General features: G+C 44.2%; 1 protein-coding gene across 1 annotated transcript in view; it reads left to right on the forward strand.

The window, feature by feature from the left end:
* The window catches only part of jmy (junction mediating and regulatory protein, p53 cofactor), a 28,850-nt gene extending 15,403 nt beyond the window's left edge, over positions 1 to 13,447 (forward strand). Inside the window, exons 3-10 of the mRNA XM_030084588.1 lie at positions 5,751 to 5,901; positions 6,620 to 6,789; positions 7,246 to 7,411; positions 7,692 to 7,882; positions 7,967 to 8,053; positions 8,166 to 8,255; positions 8,697 to 9,237; positions 9,324 to 13,447. Coding sequence (XP_029940448.1) covers positions 5,751 to 5,901; positions 6,620 to 6,789; positions 7,246 to 7,411; positions 7,692 to 7,882; positions 7,967 to 8,053; positions 8,166 to 8,255; positions 8,697 to 9,237; positions 9,324 to 9,637 — 1,710 coding nt within the window. The 3' untranslated portion in view covers positions 9,638 to 13,447. The remainder of the gene's footprint in view (positions 1 to 5,750; positions 5,902 to 6,619; positions 6,790 to 7,245; positions 7,412 to 7,691; positions 7,883 to 7,966; positions 8,054 to 8,165; positions 8,256 to 8,696; positions 9,238 to 9,323) is intronic.
* The last annotated feature ends 154 nt before the right edge of the window (positions 13,448 to 13,601 follow it).

Consider the following 13,601-nt stretch of genomic DNA (forward strand, 5'->3'; position numbering starts at 1 on the left):
CTGTGCGCTCATCATAAGCGCAGAGTTCAACTTCATAGCAGTAAAAAACAAAACAAAAAAACAACCCATTACTTCAGCTAACAGCTGACTTTGCTGTGCAGTCTCTCTCTTTCATCACAGCTTTTATCCAAAACTTTAAATCAACATTACATTTATTTTTGTCTTCACAAGTACACAAAAAAAAAAAAAAAATCCTGTCAAACACAATAAATCACTGCAAATTGTAGATAACATTATTTGGATAATTACTGGAAAAATAGCAGACTTGTTGATTGTTCTTCCTTTAGCTGTTATTGTCTCATTACAACATTATAAATGAATATCTTTTGTATTCCACGATAATAAATTAGGATGGAGATAATTGTTAATTGCCGCCTTTTGAGCGGGTCTGAGTCAGTGAATGAACTCGGCAGATGGGCCACATGAATGAACTCCCTCTCGACTGAACAATTCAACGGGAGGTAACTGGTGAATGGTGCATTGTGGGATGGCCCGGTTACGTGTTGGAGCGTTGCAGTGCAGGTGTCCCGTTTCCTGTAAGGTCAGAGGTGGTTCGTGAATTAGAAATGTGTCTCGGCTGTAAAGTAGTTTTAGTTTTTGCCCCGCAGTGAGCTCCAGCTACGGTTTCGCACCAACAGCTTTACTGCATAGCAACAGTTGTCAGGGTGGTCCCCGCTACACCTGCTGTGTTCCCCTCCATCTGTTACACACACACGCGCACACACACACTCACACACATCCTGGAGCTCTGTGACCTGGACTGGACTAAATGCTGAATGTTGATTTGTCGATGATAATTCAATACCAGTCAAACCCACATCTTGTTTTTATGACAAGAAATATATTTTGATAAAGAAAGACACACAGAATCATACAGCTGTCCATGTTGATTACTCGTAATTGTTGGAGTTCTCCGACTTCTCTTGGTTAAATTAAGTTTTAGATCCAATCTGCCGCGTCCTCATCCTGTTCCGTCTCAGTGATCTCCTGCCTACTCCTCCCGTCCCGGGCATTTCAGTTGTAGCGTTTTAAAGCCGTTGAACAGATTAGCGACAAGGTCCAGCACCTGGAGCTGGCTCCTGTGTTTGTTTCCACTGTATCATCACCAGGTCTCAGTCTAATGCGTGTGTTTGACCGGCTCATCCAGGTTTCCGTGAATCGCATCCAGCTTGTTCCTCTTATTTCTGAGCACCTGTGTTGTCTCTATGCAAAACACCATCAACTGAATATTAGACCCTGTAAAATACCTCACCTTCTCACACATATTTCCATAAGCTAGACGTATTACTCATTCATTTTCCTTATCTTGATTCTTTGAAAAGTAATTGTTTTTCCTTTTTAATAATTTTCTTATCACACTTCCTGCTTTTTCTTTGTCTAATTTTCATTTTCTGTAGTAGCCTTGTCCTTCTCTTCCTCCTCCAACTTTATTTTGTCTTATGTGCATCCCTCCACTCTTTCCTTTCTCCTAAGCTCCTCCTCCTCATTTGTCATCCTCTTCTCGACCTTCATTCTCTTTTTCTTTGCCCTCTTCTTTTCCATCTTTTAATCTGTGTGCTTCCTTTCTTTTCATCTCCTTAACTCCCCTTTTTTATCTCCTACTTGTCTTCTTCTCCTTCATCTTATTCTTTGTTTCCCTCTGCTTATCGTCTTCATCTGTTTCTTCTTTTCCTTAACTCGTCCTTCTGCTTCTCATTGTCTTGTACTTCCGTTCTCCTTATTGACTTCATCTTCTCCTTCATCACTTGTAATCTTTCCTTTCTTCTCCTACTCCTCATCCTCTCCTCTCTTTTCTTACTTTACAGTCCTTTGACTTCATCTTGTCACCTGTTTCTACTTCTTTTCCATCGTCCGTCCTCCCTCCCTTCGTCTTCAGTGTCAACTCTTTCTTTTCTTCATCTCTTTCAACCCTTTGTTTTCTCCCCTCTCTCTCATTGATCATTTCTTCCTCAGTTTCCGGAATGTCTCCTCATTCTTTTCCTTCTCCTTCATCTTTTTTCAGCTTCATTCTTTTGTGTATTTTCTTCTCTTCTCCAGCTCCTTTTACTTCGTCTCGTTCTTCAAACTTTAGTCTCCCGTTCCTTCTCTTTCACTGAAGCTTCTGTTTCTGATCTCTCATGTTTCACGTGCTTCTTCCTCTGCTCCTTCCCCCTTCTGCCAGTTGCCTCTTTCTCCTCCCCGTCTGCTGTTTATATTCTTTCTCTCCTCCTTTTAACCCTTTTCACCTTTTTTTAATTATATATCTCCTTTTCTTATTTGTTGTCCCTCTTCTGGTTCTCATTGTCTTTTTCTAAACTTAGAATCTATTTTTCATCTGTTATTCTTCTATCTATTACTCCCATTTTCCCATTTCCTCCTTTGTCTTCTTCATTCCTATGTCTTCTTCTTGTCCTCCTATCCCTCATCAATCTCTCTTCCACCCCATCTTTTTTCTTCACCTTTCCTCCTCTCCGTGCCCCATGTCCTGTTTCATTCTCTTCTCAACTCCTTTTCATTCTCGGAGGCAAAACACACAATTCATTTGTCACTTTCAGTTGACAAACCAAATGTTCATTCCAGTTTTATCTTTGAAAGAATCATTAAATAAAGTGTGAACATGTTCAATTTTGACCCACCAACAGTTTAATACCCAGTTCTAAAGGATTGTAATGGTATAAAACTGATTAGCCAAAAATAGCTTTTTTGATAAAAGTGAACCTGTTTAAAGGATTAGCTGATTGCATAATGAAAACATTCCCCAGCGCATTTGTTTCAAGTGAAAGCAGAAATCCAAACAAGGTTCTGGATATCAACTGTGTACTATTTGGCTGTACCAGCTGCAGCTTTTTTTTTTTTTTTTTTTTTACACTTTTAAATTGTTCTTTGTTTTTATTTTCACTCTTAAAATGAATATATTCGTTGGAAAATATGCTCCCAATGTCTGATAAAGACTTTCTAACAGCGTCTGGAAGTGACTCGGATAAACGGTCTTCTCTTGCTATTTTAACCAAACGAGATAAGGACCACCATGAGAGCGTCCACGCTGTAATTCCTGCACTTAACCACGTAAACCGGCGTCACTTCTATTTTCAGTGAGTCCAACACGTCTGTGTTTTGTCACCCGGCAGCTGTTGACCAGAGGAGTTAGCGTCTCTCCCGGGCGCTCCCCTGCTGGTGAATGTGACGGTTGTTAGCAGGTAACAAAACATATTTGCATCCTTGGATTCAGGGAAACAAAGTGGAGTATAGATGGTTTGATATTAACCCTTTAACAGACAAGTGATCACACTTGGTTAAACCACTTGAATCCAGTTCTTTTATAAAAACAAGACTTTATATGCCCACTTTTGGGCTGTTTGAGGAAACTGGAGTGTGTGCTGAATTTCGCCCCCCTATCCTCAGGCTTTAGCCTGCTGTTCTGAAGGAGCAGCTGTGTTTCTGCTTTGCATTAAACCAGTGGCGCTCGCTGACAGCCTGCAGTCGCTCCGATTCAGAGACGTGTTGTCCCCGGCGACCTCTGCAACAAGTCAAACACAAAGTGAAAAGAGACGATAAGCAGCAGATGTTTTTAAATGTCAATGTCACCTGGTCTGAATGATCCGCTCACGGTCACTTCTCAATGTCACCTGCGTCTCTCTGACGATTAAATTCCTGATCTGCTTTTCCTGGTGCAAACTACAAACTGTGTGTTTTGAGTTAACGGATGCCCAAACTGTGAGATCATAGCTAAATCAGACTTCAAATTTCATTTGTAAAGTCATTCACTCTCTTGTGACCTCTCTCCATCCAGGGGTTTTCATCCCCTCCCTCTCTCTCTCTCTCTGGTCTCTGATGTCATCCCCCTCCTCCACACACACACACACACACACACACACACACACACACACACACACACTCCCAGTCTCACCCCTAAACCACTCCCTGTCCTTGTGCCTCACGTGCAGACGCACACACTCCCAAAAAACACAAAGCACAGAGTCTGCTGGCTGACATTCATCAGGGCTTTTGAGGTTTTTCCTGGTGATTGCTCAGATCTTGTTTATTTTTGAGCACCTTACACACACATCTGCTTTGCATTCACAGATGAATACATGAATGTGTGCACACGGGGGCCCACGCCGAGTGTTTGACTCTAAAGCTTGTGTACATTCTGTTCCTCGTGAGGGAGGGGAGGTTATGTTTTGGAGTCGACACCCTGGGCCTTTACTCCACGTGGCAACACTTTTTTTTTTTTTTTTCCCCCCACTCACTTCAGTTTCTGACTGCGTTTCACATGGCCTGACACGAGCCGGTGAGAAAGTAGCTCAGTGTCGCTGCACCACGTGATCCAGGGCGAGAGGCTTCTCTAATGCAGCTTTTTATCCATTGTTTCCAAAAGCCCAGTAGGACACTGGGTTAGTGTCACTGTACAACATGCACAGACTTGTCCTGGTTGCCTCTCACTTTTACCACCATCTGCTGCGACTCGCTGGTATTGCAGAGCACTCAGAACTGGTCTTTATTGTTTCAAACTGTGCGATGTGAAGTGCATGTGGGTGCTCTTCAAACAACCGAAAACCTTCTGGTTTGTCCTGTTTGTAATTAAAATTGGTTTCCCTCTTTGAGTCACAAAGTTAAATCTCAACCCACTGACACAGAACAGGTATTTTTAGATTCAGTTGATGTTTGCAGAGATGTAATTATCTCTCATGGTCATAAATCTGCAGTAAACTTTCTTGCTCGCTGCAGAGGGCAACGCCAGGTTTTCTTTGACTAAAAAGCTGGCTCAACAAGCTCTGCACTTGTAACTATAGACAATGGGGATCACAGAGGTGGTTGTCAACTCGGTTTGTGCTCCAGGCTCTGTTTGCATTCCTGCGAATGAGGCAGAGTCGCTAATTACACAAACCATTGTCAGATCGGTGCTCTTATGAAAAGCGAAGTAACAGGGAAGCATCTCTGAAAGAAAACCAACTGTAACATCAGAAAACTGGAATGGAATCAAGCAGGAAGCTTTTAAACTCAGCTTGGTGACGCTTTAATAGAGACGAGCTGAAGTTACTGGGATTTTCGAGTGTTTTTACTGTTTCTGTCGAATGATAAAGTCCACGATAAACCGCAGAGGCCTTTATCATTTCATGAAATTGAAGTAAATTTGATCAGCTTTGTTCTTTCAGTAGAAATAATGAGCTGGTTCTTGTATGTCAGAATAAAAACATGGAGTCTTGGACGGTCTGCCGGATAAGCCCGCTCATCAACACCCTGTTAACGCCGCAGATAAGTCATTGCCTCTAACAAGAGTCTCTTTATTCCGAGTTATGGGCCAAAGAGGTTTACTGTGTTCTCAGCACTGCTGCTCTCCTTAGACGCATGAGAGACTCGCCAAACCTGTGTGGAGAGAGGATTGGCCCAGAGCTGAGGCTTTTACGTGCACTCAATATGATAACCTTTTCCATATACGGTTATCTATTTGAGGATTTGTTCGCATGCTGCTCGACTCCAGGTTCTCACACACATTCCTCAGATGTTGCCTGAGCATCATGTCACTCCTGAACTTGTTGAAAATTACACATTCAGAAGTTCTTTGAACACTTTATTAATATTTGAGGAACACAATAATACTTTCTACATGGAAATCAGTAATTATTAGCACTTATCTTGACTGTATTTATGTAAAAAGAGAATATACACGGCTGTTATATTTACTTTCTGTCACACAGTTTGAAACCCGTGCGCTGCACCGGCTGATCTTTGTTTTTGTTTTCTAACAACCTGCTTCGACTTCTCGTCAGATCTCCCTGGAGACGGAGCGCCTGGGACCTCGTCGCATCGACAGCCTGAGGAAAGAGGACGAGGAGTGGCAGAAGAAGGCCCACGCCGCCGTGCTGTCCATCCAGGACCTGACCGTCAAGTTCTTTGAGACCACGACTCGAGCGCAGAAAGGTAAACACAGACTGCCGGCATTTCCTGTCTTTTAGCAAAATGAGTCAGATTGTCTGCGCTGTGACCTCTGACCCCTTTGTATTGACTGTTTACTTCATAACCAAGAGCAGCAGACATCACTGAAAACAAAGGTTTCCTCAGTTGTGTATCTGGTTCAATACTTTCACGCACACACAAGGTGAGAGGCTTCAGAGTTCCACTTTGTGAAAGTATTTTAATCCTTAAAGCATCTCAGCTATGAACTGAAAAGAAATATGTGCCCTGCTTTGGTTTGAGGAATTTTGGAAAGAGCCGAACAACTTTTCTCGAACTTGTTAGACTCAGGGTCGTTGGTGCTGACGATGGGTGAGGGCACGTCTTCAGTCCACATACAGACAGAGAATCACAAACACACAATCGTCTCTGCAAGAGTCACCAATCGACCTCAAATGCTTGTTTTAGAACTGTGGCAGGAAACCAGAGCACCAGCAGAAAACATGTCAAACATGTAAACTCCTCCCACACAGGCCCCGTGGCCCAAACTGAACTCAAACCTGAGACGATATTTATTCATTAAGATTTGGAATTCTTCACTGATAGAAGGTATATGCCAGACACATAGCACACTGTAACAATACTGAAACAATAGCAATCGCAGCAGGAGGAGACTGAAGTGCACAATAAGAAGATGAAATATTAAATCATGTCTGACAGAGATGTGTTTTGCCGGGTGTTGCAGCCCTGTATGAGCGAATGCGTGCTGACCAGAAGAAGTTTGGGAAGTCGGCGTGGACGGCGGCGGTGGAGCGCATGGAGCGGCTGCAGTACGCCGTCTCCAAAGAAACGCTGCAGTTGATGAGGGCCAAAGAGATCTGCCTGGAGCAGAGGAAGCACGGCCTGAAGGAGGAGGTAAGGCTCAGTCTGCCCATGCTGTGAGATCCGTCCTGTCACTTTACCCAGGTGTGCTCCAAAAAAGCTTTGGATATTCAGCAAGTCGCTGAGAAAATAAGAGTTTGGAGTGAGGAGAATGGAAGGATGGTGAGATAATGTAATGGAAACGTGATCTCATGACTGTGGCATCCTGTGATGAAGGGATGAACTTCCTGCTCTGCAGCAGCGGAAGTGACTCACTGGGAAATGGGCTCAAGTCAAACGGCACACGTGAAAAAGCCGTTCGCCTTAAATCCGGAGCAACTCGGTTCTTGGAAAGATTGACAGGCAGCGCTTCGGGCCCGCATGCTCCGACACAAAAACACAGTCGTGCCGTGCTCCTGGAAGAGGCTCCGGCCCGGGGCGTTTGACCTCGTGCCCCCCCCCCCCCCCCCCCCGCCGGAGTGTCGTAACCGCGCGCCGCTGTGCTCCCAGATGCAGAGCCTGCAGGGTGGAGAGGATGCCATGCTGCGTCTGGACCAGCTGGAGGCGCTGTACTACGAGCTCCAGCTGCAGCTGTACGACATCCAGGCCGAGGTGCTGCGCTGCGAGGAGCTGCTGCTGACGGCGCAGCTGCAGAGTCTGCGCAGACAGATGACAGGTGAGACCCGCCTCCGTACCTCCAGTGGTATTTGTGTCTGTCAGGGACACACTGTTGTTTTGGAGGCGCCTGTCTAGAAGGAAAACACAGCCTGAATGACACTTTGAAGTAAAGAATGTCAGAAAACATTTTTCGAAATATTTGAAAAATGTTAATAAAATGTTCTCAAATGTCTGAATATCATAATGTGAAACATCTGAGCTTCCGTGAACTGAATTCTGATTCAGCTGTGGGTCAGATTCCCGTCAGGACTCAGTGAATCTCCCGATGTTCTCCACAGAGCGACAGGACGAGGTGGTGTACTACGATGCCTTTGAGAGCCCCGACGCCATGAAGGGCGTAGAAGACCCAGTGACGCCGCCGTCGCCGCTGCGGGACGAAGAACTGGGCGTCCTGCAGCAGAGGACCCGGCAGCTGGAGGCCCGGCGGGGGCGAATCACCTCCAAGAAAGTCTACCTCAAAAACAAGAAGGTGAGAAACGATGGCCGACGGCGCCGCCGACCGGACGCCAGAACCGTCTGCTGTAACAGCGCCGCATTTCTGTTTTTCGATCAGGAAATCTGCATCGCCAATCACAACCAGAAGATACAGCAGCGCCAGGGTAGCTATGGAGACGGCAGCTCTCTGCCGCCGCTTCAACAGGTAGGGTCCAGCAGCGACTGGGAGGAACGAATAAGATCGTCACGCTTATAACGCCAATGAACATGGAAATACAGTCATCCCGTTCTTCATCCTGTCCTGTTTCTTTTTGAAGGGAGAAGACGAAGAAGACGAAGCGAAGCAAAATGCCAGAGTGAGTCAGGAGAGGCAGAGGACTCTGGACCGGCTCCGCAGCCTCAAACAGGTGAGAAACCGGCTCGTAAGTCAGAAAATAAACTCCAGCAGCTCTTCGACTGGCGTTCAGTCTGTTTTTAGTATTTTGCTCATCAATATGTTGAGTTTCTGCCCAGTCGAGGTGAATCACCACCGTCACGCAGTCTAGATTTGCTGGAGTTTTATTTTTAATTAGCAAGTTCCCGAATTTGGTTACTTCCTCATCTGTTCTCCCACAATAATAAGTCACAGGACAACTATGAAGATATTTCACCATTATTGTCGAAAAGATGTCCTTCATCCAATATGAAGTTTAAGCTTTTCACTGATTTTTTTTCTTCTTTTTATTCTTCAGCTATAAATTGAGAGTAAAAAGTGATTTCTGGTCTTAAAACATCCTCCAACAATACTGTAGGTTAAAAAGAAGTAGTCTTTAATGCTGCTGGATTCTCTGGCCGTCTCGCCGTTGCAGCGTTATCCCGGTCAGGTGACCGTGAAGTCCAGCCGCCTGCGTCTGAGTCAGCCCCACAGCCGGAGGCGAGCCGGACCGCAGCCGAGCACGCAGGCCGCCAGCGTCCAGACCGACTGCATCTCCGACCTCCCAGAGCTCTCGGCTCCTCCCCCGCCGGACCCCTGCGGCTGCGACAGCGTGTCGTTACCCACCGTCGACCTGCAGAGCCTCGACTCCGCCCCCGCCTTCCTCTCGCTGCCTCCCCTCTCGGCCTCCCCGCCCGTCCTCTCGCTGGGGTCTCCTCCCCCGCCTCCCCCTCCGCCGCCCCCGCCTCCGCCGCCGCCGCCGCCTCCCTCCCTGGAGTACCAGCCGCCGGCGGAGGGAGGGGCGAAGACGCCTCCAAGCAGCGGCGGCAGCAGCCCGGCCCGGCAGCGCGAGTGCGAGTCCGACTCGCTGCCGCTGGCTCCGTTTTCCCCGCGCTTCTTCGACAGCAGCCAGCTGCTGACGGCGAGGAAGAAGCTGAAGAAGACTTCCTCTCTGGACTCATCGCAGTGGAGGAGAGGTGAGACGCACGCCTCAGACCCGACTGTGGGTTTCTTCTGTACACGTCGGCGTAACCTCCTAAATGTCCCGCCGCTGTGTTTTCAGCGAGCTCGCCGATGGACGAGGTGCTGGCCTCCCTCAAGCGCGGCTGTTTCCACCTGAGGAAGGCCGAGCTGCGGGTCCTGGGGCCCGACCCGGACGACGACAGCAACAACATCCTGGCTCAGATCCGGCAGGGCGTGCGGCTGAGGAAGGTACGGACCCGGCCGGAGCAGCAGCAGCGCCACCCCAAGAGCTTCACCCACTCGGCCGACGCTTTGACGCGCAGCATCCACGAGGCCCTGAGGAGAATCAAGGAGGCGTCGCCGGAGTCGGAGTCGGAGGACGAAGGCCTGCCCTGCACCGACTGGGAAAACTAATGACCGGAACAGACTCTCTTGCTTTTTATTACAGATCTGTGGAGCCAAAATGAAGCTCCAGTTGTGAAGACAAACCAGAGCTGCATCACCTGGAGACACCTCGATGCAAATTAAGCAGAAAACTTTCTTTTCTTTTACATCAGAAGACGTTTTCTCTGACAAAACTTTTCTTTTTTTTACGTCAGTGCAGTGGCACTCTTGGCGAGGATACAACCTCTAACCTCTCGTGATGTCAAAGTCGTACAGTGGCGGCTGTGATGAGTTTTTTTGTAGTAGGACGCTTCACCTCCAGCCCCTCACTGAACATGTTTACTGTACATGTTTACTGTATGAGACTTGTACTGTATGAGTCGAGGCGTTTTGGTGTAAGGAGGCAGGTTTGCCGCCTGTCGGTTCGTCTTTCAGTGTACAGGACTCGCAACGTGTTCATTTTTACACACCCAAACTCGTCAAACGATGGAAAATTGGGTAATTTTTTTTTTTATCGCGGTAGTTTGAAGAAAGAGAATCCTAATTATTTTTCTGTTTGAGGTTTTTTTCCACAATGGACAAGTTTAACATGGTCAAGTAACAGGAAGGAGCTTAATGTAGGAATACTGACACAGCTTCTCGTTTTATAACAAATAATTTCATGCAATGGCAAAATATAGCCACAAAAAAAACAAAACATAAACGTTAACCTCATCTCGGAGGTCTACGAACTGTTACTGGTCTGGAGCTTGGTGGCGTTGTGCTGCAGGCTCTGCGGCTCACTGACGACGTTCAAGCACCAACTTTAAGGCACTGATGAGGCTGAAGGGACACAGACCACAGCAAGTGTGATTGGTAGCTCCTGTTTGCTACGTCGCTGCTTTTCCCCCCGTCTCTGTCTCATTTCACTCATTCAGCTTCACTTTACTCAGTTTCTGTTGGAGAAATGTTAGCAAAGGTAGTTGAAGTGGTGACACACCTGCAGAGACTTAGACACTACAGCAGAAATATATTGAACAGAAATTCCCATTTTAACTTTGAATGAATTTAACAGAGAAATTTTTAAAAATATTCAGTATCTATAAAGCTATACTATAAAGTATAAAAAAAACGAAACAAGCCTGCCTGATGCAGTGATTTGCATCAAAACTATGACTCCTGCTTCAAGTCAGGACTCTGAATGTACCGGACTGACACTTTAATCACATCAAAAACCTATTTTTGCTTTTAGGTTATGTGGGAATACTTGGCCATAAATTGCAGGGTGATGTAATCATAGCCACCGTCACGTTTTCTAAATGAAATGTTTACCCGGTGCGCACAAAGGATCAGACTTCAGAAAGCTCAGCCCGGCTGGGGGCGGAGCTAAATACGAAACTTTTGCATCTGGCTTGATGTGAAACGGCCAACAAGACCTGAGCTTTCCGTTATATACTGTATATTTCCATTACTCCGTATCTCCAACACTGGACAACTTAGCACACAAACGTCCTCTTTCTCCTCCCAGGAAGCCGTTAACGCCTGGTCAGTATTTGGCGAAATGCACGCAAAACATTTCTATTTTGGCTACATTTGAAGTATAAATGATTACTTGAATCTAGCTTTTTTTTGTGTGTGTGTGTTGTGTGTGTATGTGTGTGTTTGTCACTTTGTGGAGATGGGAAAATGGATTGTTGTTCAATTTTAATATCTGCACAGCTTTATTACATCTCATTTATCATCTTTGATGAAAATGAAGATAAAAATGCAGAAATGGATAACTTTATTGGAGCTCAGAGACTAAAACCCTCAACTATTTTCCATCATTAAAAGCCATTTTTCCAACAACAAAAACTCATTCAATGTTTGCAGCTTCTGCTGCAGTTTTGTACACTAGCAATCGATAGATTTTAGGTTTTGGGTCATTTTATTGGAGAAAATTACAGGTTACAGGATACTGGTGGGTGTGTGTTTTGTCAAGGGGTAGATAAAAAACCAATCATGTGTTGTACTTGCAGAGGTTGTTTGTTGCCCTCTGCTGGTAAACAGCCCTCACAACATGTTTATGGTCTTTTTTTTTTTTTTGGAAAGCTTGCTTGTTGTCATTGTCATTTTATCCACCAGAGAGTTTCTCTCATTTTCCACTGCCTTGGGTTTTATTTTTTTTTTCCTCCTTTCCCAAAACTTTGTTTTCCAAGTTTACTCACTTTCTGTATTGGAGTTGTTTGAGTTTGTCGTGTGTGTGTGAGTGATTTTTATTTTAAATTTTATTTTATATATTTTTTAATCAACAATCAAACCTGTTTCTAACCGAAAAAAAAAGTCACATTTTATTGTTTTTTAACATCTTTTGCACAAAGTTACATAGCTAATGATTTTATTCCTCAATTCAAATATGTATATATTAGATATATTGTTTATGTGCCGAAGAGCAACGGATATTTTTCCTAGCTGGGTATATTGACTGGAAACAGGGGGAAACAACTAGTTCAGGTCTGCTTAGAGACAAAAATAACGTCGTGTCTGTCTCGAAATGTCATTAAACACGTGAAAAGCTGAAACCAGCTCACTTTGGCCCATTCAACTACATCTCCCATGATGCATCGGGGCAAGATACGGAAGCTACAGGCTAACTCCGGCTAACTAACTCTAAGCTAACTCCAGCTAATGCCAGGCTTTCTTCTAAAGTAAGTCATTTCACGATGCCGTATTCGTATTTTTAATCTTCCTTAAACACTCCTCTCGCATTTTGCTTGTAAAAAAATTCGTTAAAACGACTTTTCAAGCAGTTTTCGACCGCTCGTTTCGATGGCAACCATTTCCGCCAGAAATGAGCAATTTGAAACGTTTTCCAGTTCGAAAATGTTTTACCTGCAGCTTCCAGTGCTTCAATGAAGAATTCCGACTTGTTATGTATTTCTTTATTTTATTTTCCAACAAACGTCCCAGAGAGAAGCAGGTGGACGTGATTTTGGCTTTCTTCATATTTAAAGTAATGAATTGGCTTTTATCGGATGTTTTTTGGTTAAAGGGTAAATTTGTTAAACAAAATTAAAAAAATAAAGAATTACACTACTGTTGATAAAACAGTTCTGAAGAGAAAGCTTTGAATCTCAGTAAACATTATGGCCAATCTCTTGAAATAACAGGAAATCTAGAGTGGCATATGAATCAAGATCAAGCAGTTCTAAACAAAATGAATGTAAATAAAATTAAAAAATAAATGTGAGAAATGAAGGTCCCCCGGCTGGTTGTTTCCCCTTTGAGTCTGGTCTTTTTTGCTGAGCTAACAGGCATATTTTACCACAGCAAACACTTTCCCAGAAAATACAAGATTTCCTGAATGAGGTAACTTGTGCTGAAAACAGTTACTGCTGCTACGAGTTGAAGCCATGACGAATATTTTGCCTGCAGTTCCTCCTCATTCACACAGATCTTACATTTTTTTTGAAAGCTGTTCAATTTTTTTTTTATTTTTTTTTTTACGTTTGTAGGATCCAAATTTTAGATGTTCCTTCCAGCCCTGAACTTTTAACACCTGAACGCACGAGGCCGATTTGAGGGAAATCCCATCACAGCGGAAGTGCAATAATGAAGATGGAAAAAGTCATTTTTTATGAATTATTACTGTAATGAACTGTAAATCCTAAAAAAAAAAAAAAAAAAATCTGCATGCCTAAATGTATTGAAGTATTTATTGAAACTTCAGATTTTAAAGAATTTTTAAAGCGTACAAATGTAAATGTACTTTATAGGGTTTTTCTTTTTTTTTTTGTTTCCTATCATGACATTCCTCTCTGCTTTCTATATCCAATTATATATATTTTCTCCTTTTAAAATAAACTGAAACTTCAAAATGTTGCTTTTGAACGCTCCTTGATGAATGATTGTACCTCCGGTTATGAAAGAATGGCACCACAACACGACTTCCATTTGGTTTCTTTTTTTACTATAAACTCAAAATTACAATTTGTGTATTTAAGCATGTGGTATAATCAACAGTTAAGTCCTTTCT

Source organism: Salarias fasciatus, assembly GCF_902148845.1.
Source record: "Salarias fasciatus chromosome 7 unlocalized genomic scaffold, fSalaFa1.1 super_scaffold_4, whole genome shotgun sequence".
NCBI lineage: Eukaryota > Metazoa > Chordata > Actinopteri > Blenniiformes > Blenniidae > Salarias > Salarias fasciatus.